This window comes from Lagopus muta, chromosome 7 (genome assembly GCF_023343835.1).
Source record: "Lagopus muta isolate bLagMut1 chromosome 7, bLagMut1 primary, whole genome shotgun sequence".
NCBI lineage: Eukaryota > Metazoa > Chordata > Aves > Galliformes > Phasianidae > Lagopus > Lagopus muta.
Genome location: NC_064439.1, coordinates 23,457,602 through 23,479,445, shown reverse-complemented (window position 1 = coordinate 23,479,445; position 21,844 = coordinate 23,457,602). Strand labels below are relative to the sequence as shown.

The following is a 21,844-nucleotide window of genomic DNA, read 5'->3' as shown; positions in this document are numbered from 1 at the left end:
TGTACTAAGGATACCTCTTGAGGGTCTGACTGTGAGACTGCTATTACATCTCTGTTGATACCATCAAGAGGGTCAGACCTTAACAGTTCTTGCAGCCAAAGTGAGTAAGTAAACCTCTTCAGTCCCAGTGAGAGACAGAAACAAGCTAAGATGCTTAATTATACTGAAGCAAGAGAAGTGTCTGCATTAGATGTAGAGACATATCTGGAAGAAATACTTCACAGTGATGGATGCTGTATCCAGTTTTCAAATGAAGACATGCAGGAGACAGTCACTTACAACAAGTCCCCTAGCACCACTTGGACCAGCAGGGCCAGGAGGACCAGGAATACCACGGGGACCGGGCAGACCAGGAGCACCAGCAACACCAGGAAGACCCTGTTCAACACAGAGAAAACTTATTGTAAGTTCATTATCTTTTCTGATGCATTAACTGAAATGCCGTGTGTTTTTTTTTTTTTTCCTAAAGCAAATAAGTATGCACATGGCTATACTTACAGCTGCACCTTTAGCCCCAGGAAGACCATTAGCACCAGGGTTGCCCTATTGAGGCAGAAAAAAATTATACTGGTTAATTCAAAGTCTCAAATGCATCCATCTGACAATAGATAAAGACTGGCAAGATACTCACAGGAGGGCCAACAGGACCACTGGAACCAGGAAGTCCAATCTCTCCTCTTGGACCAGCAGGACCAGTAGGGCCAACATTACCAGCAGGTCCAATTTCACCCTGTTTGAGAAAAGGGTAAAGCTCTGTATCAGTATCCAGAGTGTTAGGGCAATTGCAAAGTAATTTAATTAGCCTGACATTGTAAGACAATCCAATATAGGTTCCTGTTTCAGAGTCCAGGTGAACAAGAGGCTGAAAGCCTTTACTGGAATTTAAAGGCACTGAAGCTGGTAAAAATAGGTAGATCCCATCAAAGCTGATGGACAACATGGAACAACAGATGATCAACATATCTGCATTATTACAGAAAGCTAACCTACAAAATTAGAATTAAGATTCCAGTCTTCTCTACAATGATGAGTCTCCAGCAGTGGCATAAGATGTTTCAATGTGTAGGAGCCCTAATTGACAGTTATCTTGTACATAAGCTGTTGTTTGCATGGATGCAAATTGCACCTGGTCAGAGAACTGCAGGCTACTGCTCACAGTGGTGTAAATAGCAGGAAAAAGATTCTTGATACCAATCTCAGAAACTTGCATTCACCAAATCTATTATGGAACTGAATCATGAAGATCAGCCAAGAATCAGACAAGAAGGAAATGATACTGCCCAAAACCTGAAAAGCTTAAATACAGTTTCATCACTGCATCTAATTTCTCCATCAATTTCAAGAACTCAGGTTGGAAGGAGCCTGATACACAACTAAAGCTTCTTTACCCTCCTCTTCTGATGTCAAGTGAAGTAAACTGCTACTTTGTTTATTTGTCATGATCTACATCACCCTTCAAAGGTGTATACAACCACAACATGTAAGATGTGAAAAATTAGGTTACACCTGCATAGCATCTATTATTTGAATCAGCTCTCTCCTAACTCAATCATAGCTTCCAGACATGATTTGCTGGCTATGCTGGCCTCCTGATCTTTTCTATATGTGTGACAGATGAAGATGTCTTGTATTCTGGATGTACAATACAGCCAACTTCTGGAATAGATCACACCCTGGATCCCAAAGCAGGTTACTTCTTCCAGTGATATTATACGGTTTTAAATAACATGTGAACTCTTCAATGTGTGTGTGTGTGTATCAGCTGTGGAATAACTAATAACTATATCAGCATTCATATAAATATTCCTCCAAATACTGTTGGAATTCTCCCTCATTCTGACCTGTAGCTGACAAGATGGTACTACCACATCATGTGATTTCTGCTGCCTAACAATGCTAGTTACCACATTTTGTATTAACTGTCAAATCCAGCTGCATAAGCAGACATTCATACCTTAGCACCAGGAGCACCTGGGAAGCCTGGAGGACCAGCAGCACCAATGGGGCCCTATGAAACCAAAGGGAAGCATTTGAGCAAAGGCTTTCAATAATGACAAGAATTTTGCTGAAATAAACAAATTTTTAAAAAGCACATTTACTTAGACATTTCTGCACACTGAAATATTATTTGCCTTTTGCAACTCTAAACTGACAGGTTTGGTTCACTACAAACTGTTGAGAGTAAGGTCACTGCAGAAAAAACATTTGCAGTGTATCTGCAAAAACGAATTAAGCAATGAAGCCAAACACCTGAGAAAGAATAAACACAGGATAGGCATCCTAGACAGACAGGTATCTGCAAGACAAGATGCCTTGCTGTCCTGTCCCAAAACAAATGAGGAGGAGTGCTGCACCCTGCAAACACTGGTTTTAGAGTGGCCATTTCTAACACATTTACAGTATAGGGATGACTGTGTGCACTTTCACACCAGTAATTGGTCTGATCTATTGCAAGAGTCCATTCTTGCAGATAGCGTTTTTCCTTCTTCACACAAGACAAGAGAACTAGTAAGATCTCTGCATCTCTTTGCAAGACAGTGCTTGACCCAACTTATATTAAGGTCATTAAGAATGTCCATGGATTCAAGAAATTGGATCAATTAACAGCTAATGAAGATAGGGGTTGCTTATAAAATATGAATGAATTAGAAATCTTGATTCATACCCAGAAATATACAGTTTGAGGCAGTTAGTGTGCTTAACCTCTTCTATGGCAAAAGCAGCAGCATTTCAGCTTGCCAAGGCTACTGTATCTAGTGATTGCTATGAGATTTATGTTTATGATAGGACAAGCTTCTTAGCATACAGTACTCAGACACCAACAGAGAAAAGACATTAATGGATTCACTGCCTGTTAGCCTTTAATGCATAGTACTACAAAGGGATAGTTTTTCTTTGATGTTTAATAAAACACGAAACTCATTCATAGCTACTGGGGATTGATATCTGCTTTTGTGAGCTAATACCTATTGTAGAACTGCTAGATGGATCCAAGGGAATAAAATAGGTCAGCCTACAAAGTGAAGAGGAATTGGCTTCTGGCATTCAATAACTGGGTACGTGGCATTCTCACTGGTTTTGCAGAAGCAAAGAAAAAAGATTAAATGCTCTGTAAAATACCTATGAAAATATAAATGTTCTGAATTTCTATTATGGTGACTCTTCTTACATTTTAAATTCCCAGAGGCAAAGGAGAATAACAGTATTTTTGTTCTTGCTTAAAAGGAAAAAATCCTTTACAGAATGCTTGCAACATGAAGACCTAAGCAAAATAACTTTATGGTATGGACACCAAAACCCAATACAAGTTTCTATTGCTGTCCAATCAGAGCAGCATCAGATTATTTTTCCTAGGGTACTTCATTTACCTTCAACATAGCTAAAGCAGTTTGGATCTTCTACAGAGTATAACATCAGATCTGGGCTAAGGTATCTATGTGACTGCATTTTAAATGCTCAATCATGTATATTTTAGAATGCCCTATATAGCAGGACTGGAGTGAAATTCATAATTTGGCTAACGTTCCTATTCTGCTGAAGGATGGCAGATGTTTGCTGTGATGAGGAGCATTAGAATCAACTTTTGGTAAAGTTGACAGGATCACGTATGGCTGCATCACTAATGTACATTTTGAAGGCTAGAAGGAAAAGCTATTCTGGCCTATTTCTGATTTTTTATTTTTTATTTTTTATTTTTTACAGCTTTGAAACTATATGTTTGTACACACATTTATGCCACTGAAATAAACGAGGTTTACTAAAATCAGTGGTGTGCAACAGCAACACTAACTCCTGTAAAAAGGGTAAATCTGTACTGCAGATGCAAACTCATGTCATAGAATGAATGTAATGCTTCAGAATATATGCAATATTAGCCATTTGCAACATATGCATTAAAGCTACCTTTTAAAAGATATAATCTTTAATTTTGGGAGAATTCTTCTGTTAGACTGGTGCAAATAAGGATTTTGTTCACCAGCTCTTTTACTATGATGAATTCATCAGTGTAAAAGAGAATATTTTGTGCTATAGATATAGATGGGTTTACAATAAATCCCAAGGATCACAGCACATTGTCTGCAAAGAACTTACAGTTTTTTAATGCTTTTTGTGGCAACCTATAAAGCAACAAAATACCCACACAATCAACTTCTTTGAGGCCTGAAAAGTTCTCTATAAATGGAAAGATGGGCATAAAGCCTAACAGAGCTAAGCTGTTAAAGATCAAGACTGGAACTTACTGCAGGTCCAGTGGGGCCAGCGCTGCCATCACTCCCACGAGCACCCTGTAAGCAGAGAACACAGTGAGTAGAGACAGGCAACAGCCAACGATCAGAGAAAGCCACAGTAAGGTGCTGATCTTTGGTACCAATGGACAGCTGGGAAGCCACTTACAGCTGGACCGGGGGCGCCTACTCTTCCTCTCTCACCAGGGAGACCGCGAGCGCCCTGAAAGAGAAATTAGTTCATTTAGATCTGTCTACTAAACAAACATACAGAGTTATTTCACTTGCTAAGTCTCTATGCAAAGTGGATTGCAACCAAACAATTCTGTTTGAAATATTAATGTATCATTACATTAGAACATCTAGCCAGCTGGACTGCCACTGATGAAAATAATTGGCCAAAATGCTGGCTAAGCCACACCTATCAGATTTTCCACAGCAGCACTAAATACTTACAGGTTGTCCTGGGGTACCATTTTCACCAGGGGCACCAGGTTCTCCCTATGAAAGAAAAAATTACCATGCTTAAGTTACTCAAAAGATTCCTTGGACTGACAGCACAAAGCCAGCTAAAGAGGAAATATTCAGTTGCTGTATCCTACTGTTCTTGTCTGCTGTAGCACTCATACACTGTATAGAATAATGGCACATGGGCTCCTAATGGTGCAGAGGCTGTGACTGTCCCATTATACACTGGAGCAAAGCCAGTTGAAATCCTCCTAAAAGAGAAGGCTTGGAGCAAATTGATTCACTTGCCAATCTCAGCTGTCTTTACTCCCTTTCTTCATTCTGTTATATCTGTATATCTGTAGCACACACCTAAGAGATAGGACTAGAAAACTGTCAACTACCAATTCTGATCAAACTGCAACTTTTTTTTTTTAGCTAGAGAAAGAAAATAATTTCTTTTGCTTTAGGTTAAGGTGACAAAATTCCTAATCTGTGCTGTCAAATGACTAAAAATAAGACAGCAGTATCTGAGTCAAATTCTTATGACCAATCATACTGATATGAGTGAAATTACTAGAACATGACTTATCTCCCTTAATATTACGAGTTCTCAGTAAGCTCACAGTTTGTCTAGACTGGCCTATAGTGACAAAGTCTGTTCCAGGGCACCAGAATCCTGAGCATATTTGAAAGCTCCAAGCCTTAAAATGCTGCAAAATGTAGAAGTTTTTGCCTTAATCACAATTAAATCAAACATCATACTTGTGTTTTCACTTCAACTAGCGTTCCTAATAACTGTTCCTTCATTTAATTATTTACTTCATCTGCTTTTAGTCTCCCAAGATTGGACAGAGTGCTTGGTATCTACCTCATTACCAAACTTTTTCTGGAGCTTAAGTTGCAGTGATATTGGAAAATACCATGGTACAGTTAATAACTATAAGCAAGTAGTGCTAAGCTCTTGTAAACAAGCAACAATGAGGATTAGAATTTGACCCTTACATTGTTACATTAAAAGTTTTTGAATGCAGACCTACTGTGAATGAATCACCAACATTAAAATTTCCTACAACCCAAAAAAGCAGTAATGTTTTTTTAAGAACACAGCTAACAGGCACTGAAATGGGAGTGATAAAGAAATTGAGAGGAAGAGCTTACTAAATGTTTCTAGATCACGTTTAAGGAAAGCTTTCTTAAGCACAGTGTTCTAACACATACTAAGCTGAGGAAGACAAAAAGGAAGAAGTCTGAAAATCGAGTAGCATTAACTCGTGAGAGCACTGCATTTATCCAAAGTTTTAGCAGAAAGCCTTACACTAAAGTATGTATCACACAGCAGAGCTTTCTAGACAAATTAGATTCTCATTTTAACTTGCTCTAGAGAAAACACCTGAACTCCAACTACAGTCTATATAAAGGCAATTATTAGGAACCCAGTTCTGCTGCTCTCACTCATTAACAGTTATTACTTGACTGAGGACTCAAGAAAAAGGCCCTAACATGACTTCTCATCTTGAGTTGCATCTATTTGTCCACATGATCTGCTGACTTCCAGATTATTGCAGCTGGGCAATATTCAGTGATCTGAAGCTGAAGATCAATTGGAGAAGATTTCATACATATTTCTTCAGAAAGAGCTACAAATGCATCCTGCATTTTCAGATGTTAAGTTTACCTTGGTGCCAGGAGTACCAGGTTGTCCCTTTTGACCATCCAGACCATTGTGTCCCTATATTGAGTAGAAAATTAAATGTTAAGTATATACTTTCTGACTAAATGCTATACACAAACTGTCATTCTCTTTTGATAGGAAATATTAAAAACTTCAAAGATATTAATGCATTTAGAATACATACTTTTAACTACAAGGGGATCTTCCGGGGTTTTCAGTATCTTGAAGTGCTATTCAGGGAAGAAGTACACACATACTCACCCTAATTCCCTTAAAGCCAGGCAGACCAGGAGTTCCAGGGAAGCCACGAGCACCCTAAAAAGACACAGAGCACGAAGGATTGTCTCTCATGTTACACAGTTAAAGAATAAAGAAAAACCACGTGTCTTTCATTAATGTTAGCGAGTAGATTGGGGTCTTGCTCACTCAATTGAGAGACAGGGCAATCCCAAACATCCCAGGATCAGACCTGTTCCGCTCTAACAATAATCGCCTTCATTTCCAAGTTCTGAATCCCAGAAATTTTATTAATTAACCTGTGACATCACAGCTATGTTAGCATTCTATTTTACCTCTGTTACTTGTAAAGAGGGGTGAGGGGGCAGGAAACAAAACAAAAACATAACTACACAATATCCTTGAAAATAAGAAATGAAACAGAGATGCTGAGATTAATCCATGTAAAGAATATTAATGGATTGTTTATGGAGAGCAATTCAGAAATACCATTAGAGTTTAATTGATATGAGTACTATTTCATGTAACAGACAGTAGATCACTACTTACTTGAGGACCAGCAACACCCCTCTCACCAGGTCTTCCAGGTTTGCCAGGGTGACCCTAAAAAGTAGAGTAAAAATACACTGAGAGGGAAAGTTCATTTCATAAAAGAATAACATAAAGCTTTTTTAAAAAAGAAAATACATTAGGAAAGATTTTTTTCAGTAAGCAGAGAACTTGGGAGCTTCTCTTTCCCTATGTTCAGGAAACAATGTATTTGGAGAGATTTTAAATTTATCCATTTTTCCCCAACAGACAGCATCTTATGTACCAATAAAGAATTATTTCAGGGGCTTATTTATTCTATCAAATATTACAGAACAATGTAAAAGTGATAGCCAATAGAATGCTTAGCTTAACAACTTAATGCTAGAACTGAATCACAGCCCTGAAAGAGATGAAAAACTTAATGACTTACATCTTCACCAGCCTTTCCTGGAGGACCAGGGGGACCACGAGGACCTTGGGGACCCTGTTAAAAATAGATTGAGCATTATGTCAAGCAAGATGAGCTTCTTCCCTGGTTTCTGACTTTAGTATAGACATAGGAGACTGAACCAGCTCAATGTCCTTAGACACTAACTGCCTTTGCACTTTGTAAGGAGTGAATATGAATGTTCATCTCTGCTTCTGTAACAGAAATATCCAATTCAAACATTCAAGAACAAGTAAGTGGATGGGAGTAGCAGGCCTAAGCATTACAAGCCTATCTTTGCTTGTTATTCCTAATGCTAATAGCGTCTGTGTGAAATCTGTACTTACTGTTTGACCAGGTTCACCAGGCTCACCAGGAACACCTTGAAACCCAGGAGGACCCTAGACAGGAAGGGAGATTTGTTAGCGTTTGAACAAGCTACTTTGTGATTTGATAGGTATGAAAAAAATCCTTATACTGATTAATATTGACTGTACTTACAGGAGGTCCAGATGCTCCAGGTGGGCCTCTAGGTCCCATTAAACCCTAGGGAGGAAAGATAAATAATTAAAAAAAAAACCCAAACACTACTACATAAACTCATCTATAATACCTGTTCTGATGTTCCTAAAATTCTGGTAAAAATGGTAATTTCCAGTGTGGAACATTCAAATCAAATTTGAGGAAGTTAAAAGATCTGCATGAATTTGCAAAGGCAGTCCAAATACAAATAGATCTGATGCCAGTGAATCCTGCGAGATGATTCAGAATGTGCCATTATGGCCGAGAACCTTGTGGTCAGGCATCTCATTCTATTGTAGCTCATTAACAAATGCTTTCACACACTGGCTCATTCCTGTATACTCATTGCTTTCTCAGGAATGAGCTTCCAGACTTTAAAGGTCATAATGACATATTATGAACGGCTGTATTTTGGGGCCTGTCAATTTCGTCACAACTTTCAAGAAGAGATACTGAAATAAGGATAATTAAAAAGGTAGAGAAGAAAAAAAGGAAAAGAAATGTGCATAAATGTCAGTGTTACTAGGAACTGGGAGACTTGCACATCATTTTGGAAAGCTAATGCAGTAAAGGGCTACAGCTATAGTAGTATACACTAATTCTAGTCAAGAAACTAATCCAAACTTGTTTCTGGACAGTTTGAATGATCTATCCTGTGTAAGCCTTTTGAATCTGTTCACAGGGTACATTCCATAATTGCTTCCCTTTCTTTTCTGCTTTCCCTCTCTCACATTTTTCACTTGATTTCAGGAAGTTAAAAAATCCCTCAAGGAGGTAGAATTTACTGCTTTTTCTGTTGGTGAACCCTCACTGAGTAAAGAAATTAGATCTTAGAGTTGTTACACCCCAAATAGTCACCTATATTACTGTCAGACATCAAAAGCCAAGCTTGATTAAAAATTATCCTGTATTCCTATAGTTATTATCTAAATGCAAGTCAACATAATTTCAACAATTAATTATAATATTTTGGGGAATAGTAATAGATACTTGACCAGAATAATCCTGGGCAGCTTTCATCATGCTATTCACCCACCCATCAGACTCACTGTCTGTACTGTTATTGAGATGGGCAAACTTAACCCATAGCTTTGCTGTCTATATGCACTGAAAAATTCTTGCTAACATCATCAAGGGTTAGAAATATGTGTAAGGAGGTAGTACACACTTTAGATGTCAACATCATATACAGTAATTGGCAAAGATTCCTCCTCAGAATAGCCTTGTAGTAGCAAGTCATACAACCATAGAATCATAGATTCTAGATAGCAAGTGCTAGCTTTCAATGGCTCAGAATCATAGAATCATCACAGATTCATAGAATCATCATAGAACCATCACAGAACCACAGAATGGCCTGGGTTGAAAAGAATGTCAAAGATCCAGTTCCAACCCCCTGCTATGTACAGAATCACCAACCACCAGACCAGGCTGCCCAGAGCCACATCCAGCCTGGCCTTGAATGCCTCCAGGGATGGGGCATCCACAGCCTCCTTGGGCAACCTGTTCCAGTGCATCACCTCCCTCTGTGTGAAAAACTTCCTCCTAATATCTGACCCAAACCTCCCCTGTCTCTGTCTCCCTGCCTCTGGGAGAAAAAATGGTCACCGACTGGATCTGAGATATTGAGTTACTTTCTAGAGAAACGTCTCCTGTAGTCAGTGTCTCCACAATTGATCTCATTCCTAAAACAGAATTCTCCTGTCTCAGCACAGATGAAGTACACTGTATCACAGCAGATGTGCTATCTGACGTCAGATTGATACTTATTGATTCATGAAATTGCAATGAGAATATAGTAGTGCTATATTCAAGTTGAGGACACAGTCCTAAGACTGTTATCAGACAATTCATGTTGTGCTCTATCTAGGGATAAGTTTACAACCTGACTACATATGGGATCAAAACACTAGTTTTAAAACTATGCTTTGAGTTAACACAGCTGGAGTAGACTTAAATACGTGTTTATGCAAGTTACCAAGTGTTAAATCATATACTTGCCATAGGTCCGGGGCCAAAGTCAGCCGCTTTAGATGGATCATATTGAGCAGCAAAATTCTGTAGATGACAGAAATTTGAAATAATAATTACAATTTCTACTTTTGAAAGCATTGATAACCCCCATTCTACATGTATCCATCATCTCATTTGCTAGACAGTATGTTGAAGCAACACATTTAAAACTCAGTAAACACGACCCTATTACAAATACATTTCTATTCATCTGTTTCCAGAAAGACTTGATTTCATTAGGAAGGCCCTTTCACACATTGGCCTCAACCACCTACCAAGTAGTGACATACAGGCCCTGAAATAGTGTGAACTGAAAAATAAAGTATGTAGGTACAATGCCCATTAAAAAATTGAAAATATTCTTGAATCTCTTAAATAATTCTGTGTAATTTCCAATGACAAAAGTTATGTGTATTTTTTTCCCACATTATTTAAGTAAAATTTACAGCCCACCCCTGACAGAGTGTTGGATGAAGAGGGCCGATCAGCTTCAATAAAATCTGTAGAGCATGCAGGCTTAGAAACACTGCACTGGATTTTTCACTTTTTAATCTTATAGATAAACACACATCTAGCCTTCTTCACTAAAATGGAAAAAAGTCACATGCAACACAATTGAAAGTCTTTTTCTTGCTTGTTTTATTAGCATATTAAAATAAGAAAAACTAATAAAAACAGTTGGGGTCTGCTAATACAAAAATAAATTTTAGCCATTCGCTCTGAAGGGAAGTGTATTCTTCCATGCAGGAGGATTTGTAACATTCAAAAAAACCACTGTCTTCATGCTCTCTGCCTAATGTCAAGCAAAGAGTTAAAGCCAGCGTTCTTCAGAGCATACACAACAGACACTTTTGCAGAAGGTGTATATACACCTGTCCACTTAATGTTTGCAGTATTAATACAGATAGATACAAAAAATTCTAAAGGAAGAGAGGTGCTGACTTCTAAGGATGGACTCATAGCTTAAGGGTACTTTTCTCCAGCTTATTCCCGTACAGTTGTTTTCTCTTGAACATAACAGCCCTTCCATGTAACAGCAGAGGCTTTGAGTTGACTCCTAACTCATAACACACTATGGTGGAGCAAATTAAATGCTGATAAACATGGTTGATTTGCTTCTATGCATAAGACTGTTGAATATAGAATCCAAAGTTGCTGAGGAAGATACAGATCCTAAGAAGAGTTCCACTGGAACTCAGACCACTAATCTCATGCTAATCACACAAGATTGCTTCCTCTACTCTCCAGTTCAATGTCAATGTTTCCCAGTAAATATTCATTTAGTCTTTAGTTGTCACAAAGCAGAGATTATCAATTTCAGTAATAAAAAGTTTGGATGTCTTACTCCGCCAAGACCTGGAGGACCAGGGGGGCCTGGAGGACCTGGTGGACCATCTTCACCATCTCTGCCTGGTGGACCTGGTGGACCCTGGAGACAAAACGAGGATTATAAAGCGAGCATTAGAAGTAGCTCATGAAGCCTCTGCAGTGATAAGACAACCAGGTACCTACGGCACACACTGTAGCTATATGCATAATCTCAATATATGGCTAACATCTGAAAATAAGCATATCCTGAGTTCACATTGCCTTGCCGCTCCTCATTTCAGATATACACCATAGTGCCATTTTTCAGAAGGTTTATAAGGGTAATATTGGATCTGTACTAATAACCTCCAAACTGAGAGGCAACAAAAGCCTGGAGCCATGAAGACCAGGTTACCCATGTGGACCCATACAGCCTGTCAGACACTGTTAGTGGGAGCTAAAAAATTTCCCTGACAAACTGAGCACTGGTAGGTCAGCCCTAAAAGCATGAACTAACAAAGATCCAGAACAAGTCAAATGCCGGTTCAGATTACTTGCTGCTAAAACTGCAAATCCAACCACAACAAAATACTGCCTTTCTACTGGATTTGACAATACCACTCTGCCATCATTGTAATGACCACTCCTACAACAACTTGAAATGATATATATTTGGTCCTGAATATTTGCCTTTACACGCTATCACTCTCAATGCACAAAGCTGGTCAAGGTTCGCTATCACAGTAATTGAGATGAAGCATGTGAGTTGAACTAGCTAAAACCCATATTCAAAATCTTACAGATTTCAAAAGAAACAGAATTAGACTTGCTATCTTCAGAACAAAGTATGTACCTCATCACATTAAACAGATTTAGTCAGTGGTAGTCCAAAGCAAATATCCAGCTGACCACATAGATAAACTCTTCCTAGCAGCTCTCATTGTGTTTGTCTGCATACTAAGACCTAAGAAACTTACAATAGCTTCCTATCAGTAACAGGCATTTTCATTTTCAGAAGATGATACCAAAAAATACATAACCACACATTACTCAGATAAGGACATGAATTTCAGAATACAACTTCACAAAAAGTAGCAGTGATGCAGAAGCAAATTAGAAAAGCAGGTATTAGCAATATGAACGGACATTACAATTAAAGTATCCAACCACTTCCATCTACATTTACAAAAATCTTCAGCGGTATAACATCTGTTTTCATTAATAGTTATCAAGAGGAGAGCTTTTCCAAGCTACCTGTGGAGATACTGGAATTGAATGATCCTCAAAGAATGATCTTTGTCTATTTGGGTTTTATGTAAAGAGCTTCTCTTTATCCTATCCTGTTCAAAGACAGCATCTGTATGCAAGAACTTTCTCTTCTGCATTTTCATGCACTATTTCCACTGGTGCAGTTGGAAAAAAGCTTTTCAAACCATCACTTGGAATGCTAGGTTGCTCTCCAAACTGAATCACATCTGATCAGGCACAATAACTAGTAAGTTATTGTGTTATAAGTTATAACTAGTAAGTAAGGTTGGTGAGATATTGCCAGGGATAGCATTGGTACATAGACAATTTGATTTCTTTTTAATTAAATTGAACATGTAAGCCTCTAAAGTAACATTAAACTCACTAATAGCTAAACTTAGCTTTTTCCTACTGATCTTCCAATAACTACCACAAATAACTGAATGTCAGTCTACTTCCTTACCCTTTCTCCCTGTGGCCCTTTGTCTCCTCTAGGGCCCTGTTGGAAGAAAATAGAACTTTATCAGTTACCACGGAAATTTTCCAGGACAATACCGGGAAAGAGACACATGAAGAATCATTGATGTACATGAAAACAGGGAAAGAAAACTGCACAGACAGGTCCTACGCTTATTTTCCATAGTATATCTTTGACCTCAAGATGCTACTAGAAACAGATTAGTTACTATCATCACTACATCAGTTGAAGTATCACTGCACAGAAGTACAGACACAGTTTGTTTTTTTCTCTACTGAGTAACTGTCTGTTATTTAATAACAAGACTTTTCAAAATGAAATGGTTATCTACTTAGCCTTTCAGATCTGTACAGATAGTGCTGTACTGCTCAATTCATGAAACCCTTCCAAAAGAACTCTTGCTGAACAAGAATCCTTTCTTGATGCAGTTGGATTCTTAGTATGCTTAGTTCTTCTCTTGGATACAGCAGTTTAAATCCAAAACCTGCATTTACCATTTTGCTAAGTTACTGCACCCACTGTTCTCCTTTTTACATCTTGCTCATCTCAGTGAGCACTGGGAAATAATGACTTCGGTCAATTTTTTCATCCAACATTCCACAAAATATTGCTTTGCTCAGGAATATTTGATGTCATCTACAGGTCCACACAAGAAAAATGAAGCTGCTTACCTTCCGCCCTGCAGATGCCTGGAAGAGACAAGGCAGAGAATTAGAAAAAAAAGGTACAAATTATCCCTTTCAAAAAAAAAAGAATTTAAGTTTGTACTCTATTTTATCTCCTTTCAACCCTACAATTTCTGTCAGCACCCTATATTTAAGTATACCCTATGCTTTTTAAATTACCAGCAAGGTTAAGAGTTTATTATATAGTAAAGATATATGTACCTACATTAGAAACTTCTGTTGAAGGATGGCAATTTTATACTTATTATAGCCTACAAATATAACATAAACGAAAATCACACCTGAGTTCTCTCATAATCCTTCCGTGCAATGAAATTTAGCCAGAAGACTGGCCTTCTCCACCCCAAACTGCCAGGTATGATGCCCGAACACCAATGCTCTGTTACTTCTCCTCATGGTCTTTACACCTATGAAGGCAGTCCCTCAAAAAGGCCAGCCCACTGCAGAAATTGGGGTGGGTACATTTCCAGGCAAGCCCTTCAGGACTGGTATCTTCCCAGGGCCACCTTGGGAACTAAGGTTACTACGTAATACTGCCCTGACGAGGTAGTCTGGCTTCTTAACGGAAGTTGAAGATCAGATACTAGATTAAAAAAGAATCATACTGACCTCACTCACATCTGCCGAAGGAAGGGAAAGAAGAAAAAAAAAAAAAGAGATAATTAGAATGTGGATTCCATTACTTTAAAAGGCTTACGCTTCAATGTTTTTGAATAAAAATGTGATTTTTGTCAACTTTCTTAATGCAATTGCTTTCTCTTAATGCCGTTATCTCAAGCTGTGTGAACCTACAGCTATGACTGTTATATTTTCCCAAATCAAAACAGATCTTTAAATGAAATTAAAGCAATATTTTCTATAATCCTCCCTTAAATGTGCTTAGAAATACGTATCTAAAAAAAAAACCCCAAAACAACCACATATATATTTTCACACGTACATGCAACAGCTGAATAAACCCAGATATGACATACATGAAGATATTAATTAGAAGGGGTAACTTCAAATTTTAATATAAGCGGCCCCTTGTACTCTTATGGAGAATGTTAAAGAACATCAATTTCCAGTATTCCTTGTAAAACATCTTTGTGTAGAGCAGAGAACTATCTGAAGCTGTCACCCACCAAATGGAAGGCAATTTTCTTTGCATGCTATTTACTACAAAGAATGCTTTTGCTAATTAGTTGGAGAAAATGATTTTCAAAGTCTGTTTTCCAAATTTAAAGCAGCAAATCATCTATTTTGGCTGAAATGCTTCACACTACAGTTCAGTGCCAGTAACCTGATGCGTTACTTTCTGGCTTTTGGACATTCCTCCCCCTTATAAAGTGCCACTTGAGCAATGAATTATTACAATAAATGTAAGCTGTTCATGCAGCAAAAGAAGGCAATACTGAAGCGCAGAACAACACTAAGCTAAAGTACGGTGGATTACAGATTGCCTATAGCAAAAAGTGGCTGCTTTCAGGTGATGGTGGCACAGGGGGTATGTGGGACTCCCAGCCGAGCCCCCTCAGCCACCCAAAGAGCTCCGGCTGAGGCGCTCCGACCGCCGCCCGTCACCAGGGGGAGGCGAGGGGCCGAGGGCGGCCCGCAGCCCGCTGGGCCTCAACCGGGGCCCCCCGCCGGGCACGATCTCGCCGCAGCTCTTGGGCGTCGGCCACGGGCAGCTCGGCCGGGTCCTTGTCGGGTAACGCAGCCAGCCTCCCCCCTCCCCCCGCAAAGCAGTTTCTTCGAAGCGGGGAGGCTGGGGCAGCGTTTCCCTGAGTGCTGCACGGCGAAAGGCAAGGGAAAAGTGCGCTTCTCCCCCGGGCACGCGTGTGGGGGAGACTCCCTATCAATGTACGTGCAGAGGGACTGCGCTGCTCCCACAGCAAAGCGCGGGAGAACCAAATCCTTATGCCAGGGAGCGGAACCCTTTAAAATCTCCAACAGGAGCTGATATCCCTGCTCGTCCTCTCCTCTCCTGCCTCGTAACGCCTTTCCCTCTCAGCAGACCCCCGAGGACAGCGAGGACCCCCGTTCTTGGGAACTGGCTGCGCGGCCGTTCCGCGCTCGACCGGCAGGCGGCGCCATGGCGCGCGGCGACGCGGCACAAAGCGGCGGAGGGACGGGAAGAGCCGCGCCCCGGTCCGGGGAGAGCGGAGTGGGTGCATCCCGGCCAGCACTCTGCTCCAGGACTTTGTGCCTCTGCACCTGGAAGAGGGCTTTGCGTGCTCCTTGGGATGCGAGCGCGTCTTCTGTTTCTTTCTTTTTTTCTTTCTTTCTTTTTTTTTTTTTTTTTGGAGGGGGAGTGTTATCTCGTTGGCCTTTTGCCATCCGTTGGTAGTTCTGAACTAGAGGCGCCGCTCTGAGACGGAGGTGGCAGCTTTAGAGAGGGTCTCCGGAGCGCGCAGAGCGGGACAGCCACCCCCTGCCGCCACCCATGCCACGAACAAGCGGAAAGAACTTACGTTGGCTTGTTGCTAGGTATGAAGTTACTGCGAGCAGCAACAAAATCCGCGTATCCACAAAGCTGAGCATGTCTACTTGCTAGACATGCAGACTCCTTGTGTTGCAGAGCCCCCGGACGTGGTTGGCTATTACGTGCAGGACGCGGGCATACAGTCGCGAGGAGTAACTCCAAACTTAGCAGAAACCTGCTGCCCGGGATGCTAAATTAATCAAGCCCCGTTCCGTCCTACTTATACCGCAGGAGGGTCCCGCGGCTGCGAGGCACCGGCAGCGCTGCAGCCAATGGGCGCGCGGCGACCGCGGGGCCCGCGCGGCTCCCAGCGCTGTCACGTGCTCACCGGCCCCATCCCCGCGCTGCTCGGCTGCGGGGTCGGGAGGGGGGGGCGAGGGAGGGAGGGAGGGAGGGAAGAGGAAGGCGGCGGCGCTAAATTGGTTCCATGCTTTGAGGACGTGGACACTTTGAGGCTTTCGGGAGGAAAATCTGACTCGCCGTCTGATTTTTTTTTTTTTTTCAGACGTTCCCCGCCCCTCGCCTTGCTTTGTTGGCCTCGCCGGGCGATGGGCAGCGCCGGGAGCGCGCTCCGAGGGGTCTCGGAGCGGGAGCTGTCCAGGGCCTGGGGCAGCGGCCGGGGGAGGGCTGCACCCCCTGCCCGAGCCCTCGTACCGCCCTACCGAAGGCAGAGCCACGCGCTCCCTACGGCGGACGCGGGGCCGCAGCTCAGCCCTTCCCGTCGCGGCTGTCCGCCCTCCTCACGGAGGTCCCTGCGGGCACGGAGACGTGCATTCCCCCTCCCGGCCTCGGAGCGTGCGGCACGGGGCCGCCTCGGGTGTCCCCCGTCCCCAGCGCACCCTGCCCACGAGCCGGGAGCCGTGTGGTGACTGTGGTGTCGGAGGAGGGAAGGCACCCCGCAGCCCCCCTGCGAGCCCGGCAGTCAGCCGAGGGGATCTCGCCACGTCTGATTCTGCCTTCCGGGGTGGGGAGCCGCACAGGCCGCCCGTCGGCTCTCAGGGAGGCCGGGAAGAACTGCGCTCAGACTCCCCCATTCCCCCGTCGCCAGCGGGCTGCATCACTTGGGGTCGCCCATCCCGGCCTCGCAGCCCATGCGAGCTGACGTGGTGCCGTGCCCGCCGGTGCCAAAGCGGTCAGCCGGCCCCTCCGCGCGCTGAGGGGAGTCCCGGATCGGCGCGGGCCCCTCTCCGTGGCGGAGGGGGAGAGGAGGGCGTGGCGGCCCGCTTCCCCCCCCCCGGGTGGACCCACCTCGCGGGTGCGGGTCGCCGCGCGGGCGGATCTCGCTCAGACGCTTCAGCGAGCCGCGAACGGCCGCGGTGCTTGTGGGGGGACGGGCTGGTCCCGCAGCCCGTCCGGGAGCTGCCCGGCTGAATGCAGCCCTGCGGGGAGGCTGAAACGCAGCACTAGCGAAAGGGAATCCAACAAAGAATGTCTGACCGCAAAGTGGGCGCACAGCATGGGTGGCGATACAAAAGCTGTAATAAATGTGTACCGCTTGAACAGAACTCTTTCAGACTGTTTCCTCGGTGTGAATTGTAACAATTTAAATCAAATAGGATGTAAAACTAAGCTGGGCAGCAAAGTGAGCTGCTTGAAAGCTCATGTAAATCTAAAGTTACTTAGCAGGCTTCAGATAACTTGAAATAATGATTGAAATTAGACTGCAGCTTGAGTCCAAGAATGACTATTTCCTGACTTCTCCATTTCCAGTGAATAGCAGTTTTTTTCAGTCTTGTCCCTTGAAATCAATCATCTAACCCTATAGCCACAGTTTTTCTTCATTTGGTCCAACGAATTCTCGCTGTTGCATCAGCAGGACACTCATTGCCTGCTTATAATGAGATTCAGAGCATTTTGTGATAAAATCTGTTCTAATGGTGTATATATAATGTCAGGTAACTACTGCTTGCCTACTTAAATGCATATTTTCAAGAAACAATAGCCCTTCTCTGCTAATGGAATTCTCTGGAGCTACAGGAACGTGGCCACGTATCCTGATCAAACCAAAGTAAACCACCATTTCCCTCCATCCTCAAATTTCACACGGAAAAGATGTCTCCCTCTCTCTACCTCGGAAAAAAAAAAACCCTCAAAGACATGGAATTTCAATTATTCTCCTACCACAATGCAAAAGGCTGAGAGAGGGATATAACCAAAAGCTCAGCAATGCACATTGTGCATTACAGCTTCCCAGACTTCAAAAGATGCATTTTTTGGTGTGCTACAACCATTTCAGGATTGGAGCACGTAGTTAAGGATGCCCTTGCCTAGAAGAAAGAAAAAAGGAGTTGGAGATACAGAAGAATAATTCAGTGGTATGGCTCTTTCCCCATGACTGTAGGTCTCCTATGCTGAAAAAACCATAACTGAAGTTCTGTAGGACTGGCAGCTTTGATAACAGTGGTGCTGTTCACAAGGTATGGACCATTTGGACATTTTCTTATCTAACACATATCCATAATTTTTTTTTCTTATTTTTGAAGAAAAAAATAGTAAGGGAAAAGAGGAAACTCATTTTATCTCTACTCCTGAATTAATAAAAGTAATATTACTGCTTTTGGAGCCATTAGTGTAACAGAAAGGGATTTGATCAGCCAATTTACCAAGGAAATATCTAAGAACTCCTTTTCCCTTTGCATCATATTTATTTAAAGGAATTATTTCACAGTGAAGCCAGTAATGCCTGTGGCATAATTTAAGCTGAGATCAATTATAATAAAAAATTATCTTTGGAAAATTTTCTGTGAAGTCAAGCTTTGAAATAAATGACTCTCCAGGTAATGTCAAAGCAGGTTTGTTTCTTATTATTTAGAACAATTTATGAGAATGTAGACCTAAAATTCTGAAAGCTAAAACTGTTTTCAGTACATACACTGGGAAGCTTTTGCCCTTAGTGCTCTTTACAAATTCATCATCCATCCATCCATCCATCCATCCATCCATCCATCCATCCATCCATCCATCCATCCATCCATCCATCCATCCAGTTTAATACTCTTTGGCTAGTACTTATATTACAAGAACACGTAGAGCACTGCCAGAGCTCAGAGAAAGAATCTGCATCTTTTTAGGCTTTCCCCAAACCTCATACCTCAGGCTGAGTAGATGGGTCTGGCATGGTCTCAGAACCCACTTCTCCTCAGACTGAGATGAACGGACAGCCAGAGTGTTTGTGGGTGGTGCAATTAGTTTTTAGTTTCTTTGCATCTATTCCAACACAAAGCTTCACACATTCATTTAGATAATGGATACAGCCCAACTACATGGCAACAAAAGATGAGGAACAAAGCAGGACACCATCCTCTTGTGCAGCTGAGGATATACAGAAATCTAAGAGCATGGCACAGTCATTATTTGGCCCTGTACATGGACGAGCATTTAGAAGGAGCCTGTACAGTGCCACCTGAAGGTATGAAAGCAGGAGTGCTGTTCTTTGTGCAAATAGCCCATAGCCATTGACTTCCTCGATATTCTAAGAGAGTTCTTTCAGAAACATCTAAAATGGCTTTGGAGAATAGTCCATCAAATTGACTTTTAATGAGAAATAAATAGGTTCTACATGAATAGCTATAGCAACTGCTGCCTTTAGTTCCTGTTCCCTGGGTGATGTGAACACTTAAATCATCATCATTGCTCTCAGTAGGAGCAATGCTCTTGTATTCTCAGGAAGGAGCTGCTTGTAGGCAGACAGAAGAGTTGCACCTCAGCAGCCCATGCAGGAGTGCTATTAAAGATATCACTGGACAAATTTAGTTGACATTTTTTTCAATTAAACTTAAGTCGAGACAAAAAAGAGTATTACTCAAAGCTGCTTCACTGAAACTGGGATATCTTGTTGTCCGCCTCTAATGGATGACTTCTGCAGTCACTGTCATTGAGCTTCCTAAGTTCTGTTTACTCATTAAGAGTGTACAGTTTTTCTTTCTTTATTCTTTTTTTTCTTTTTCTCTATTGTTTCTCAAAGATTACATAATTAGGAAGTGAGGAGGTCAAAACAAAGGCTTAGTCCACATATTTATAGAAGACTGAGTTTATCTTTGCTACAGCCAAACCAATTTATGGCTTATGAGAATTCAGGACACATAAACTACTTGTAAGATCATTGTCAGCTCAGTCTATTTGTTTATAACACCAACTATTATCCTGTAAAGTTATATGATAATTAAATACTAGATTAATTTACAACTGAGAATTAATTTTAAAACAATTTTAAGAACATTTGGTCTTCACCTCCATTCCATTTAGTCAAGGGTAAGTCTACACAGCTGTTATAAAAGGCCCTCCACACTGGCTCTGATTCTGTTTTCAGTCGGATGATATAATACAAAATCCCATTGACTTCAGAAGTAGCAGAGCAAGGCCACTGATCACTATAGCTGCAAGCCTCAGAAAAATGTCACAAGCATTTAAGACGCATCATAAACTTTCTTTTTGTTTGTTTGTTTGCTGTAACCAGCTTTTGTTGGCTGATTCCATTTTCCATTATAGGAATTTTGGTGTATGGACACAGGATTCTCATCAAAAAACAGAAGGAAGAAAAAATAATATTGAGGCTGACAGTACTTTAAAAAGGATCAGTTGCAGTGAATTCCAGTAAAATCAATCTGAAGTGCTGCTGGTGAGAATACTTTCCCTATACAAACACAAATATTAATGAGGTTCCAAAGAAGCTGGCAAGTCTTTCATGTGGTGTCAAGCTTGTCCTGTTGTTAAACAGCACATTGCTTAAATGGAGGTAAAATAATAGCATTTTAAAAGTTCTACTGCATCATTATGGCATAGCACTGTGAACTGACAGCAACAGAGGACTCAAATTCTGAGGACTTTCAGAATTTCTATTGTAGACAGAAAAAAGGAAAAAGAAAATGTAATAAACAACTTGTAGCAGATGTGTACAGGTCCATTCCTTCATATTTTTGACAGGTTTGGAAGTGATAAGGTTTAGAACTCAGAAGTACATGAATAAAAGAAGCACTGGAAAATATAAGAGAGAGATCAGTGGAGTAGCTGAAAATAAGCAACAGGATCATGGGCTGTATTTGGTGTAAAATGTATTTGTACAAAAGTTTCTGGAGAGTGTCAGATAAAGCTCTAGTTATCACTTTGATACGCTTATTATAGCAATCAAAATCACACAGGCAACATTACAGGAGACATTGGCACCTTGCCTTGAAATTAACTATTGAAAAGGTTTGCTGCACAGTTAGATAAATAAATAATAATTTAAAAAACACAATCAGACTGTTTATAGCTGATGGAAAAATAATCAGTCTTTTTATCCTCAGGTTCTGAGTTTCAGTAAGCATGAATAGATAGTAGTTTCCCATGTCAATTTCCAGCTACAAAAAAGAGTATGCAACTTCAATGGAAAAATATCTGTCTTGGTGAAGGAAATGCCTCCCCTGATCCTTCACTGTATGGACACAGCTTGGTATGCACGCTGACAGTCTAACATAAGCAGTGCAAGTGAAGGCTTGTTTCAGACAGTGCGCATCATTAAAGCTGACTTTGGAGACAGCTGAATTCCCACAGGCACTGGGTGTAGTTTTCAGATACATCTGAATCCTGCTTTGAAAGCTGAG

At 41.3% G+C, this 21,844-nt stretch overlaps 1 protein-coding gene across 1 annotated transcript in view; it reads right to left on the bottom strand.

The window, feature by feature from the left end:
- COL1A2 (collagen type I alpha 2 chain) overlaps positions 1-16,542 on the bottom strand; it is a 38,619-nt gene extending 22,077 nt beyond the window's left edge. Inside the window, exons 1-19 of the mRNA XM_048950955.1 lie at positions 16,252-16,542; positions 14,408-14,418; positions 13,784-13,801; positions 13,098-13,133; positions 11,424-11,507; positions 10,067-10,123; positions 8,045-8,089; positions 7,891-7,944; positions 7,547-7,600; positions 7,135-7,188; positions 6,610-6,663; positions 6,352-6,405; positions 4,683-4,727; positions 4,396-4,449; positions 4,242-4,286; positions 1,955-2,008; positions 632-730; positions 499-543; positions 280-378 (exon numbers count right to left, since the gene is read on the bottom strand). Of these exons, the coding sequence (XP_048806912.1) occupies positions 280-378; positions 499-543; positions 632-730; positions 1,955-2,008; positions 4,242-4,286; positions 4,396-4,449; positions 4,683-4,727; positions 6,352-6,405; positions 6,610-6,663; positions 7,135-7,188; positions 7,547-7,600; positions 7,891-7,944; positions 8,045-8,089; positions 10,067-10,123; positions 11,424-11,507; positions 13,098-13,133; positions 13,784-13,801; positions 14,408-14,418; positions 16,252-16,321 (1,032 nt within the window). The 5' untranslated portion in view covers positions 16,322-16,542. The remainder of the gene's footprint in view (positions 1-279; positions 379-498; positions 544-631; positions 731-1,954; positions 2,009-4,241; positions 4,287-4,395; positions 4,450-4,682; positions 4,728-6,351; positions 6,406-6,609; positions 6,664-7,134; positions 7,189-7,546; positions 7,601-7,890; positions 7,945-8,044; positions 8,090-10,066; positions 10,124-11,423; positions 11,508-13,097; positions 13,134-13,783; positions 13,802-14,407; positions 14,419-16,251) is intronic.
- Positions 16,543-21,844: the final 5,302 nt, after the last annotated feature.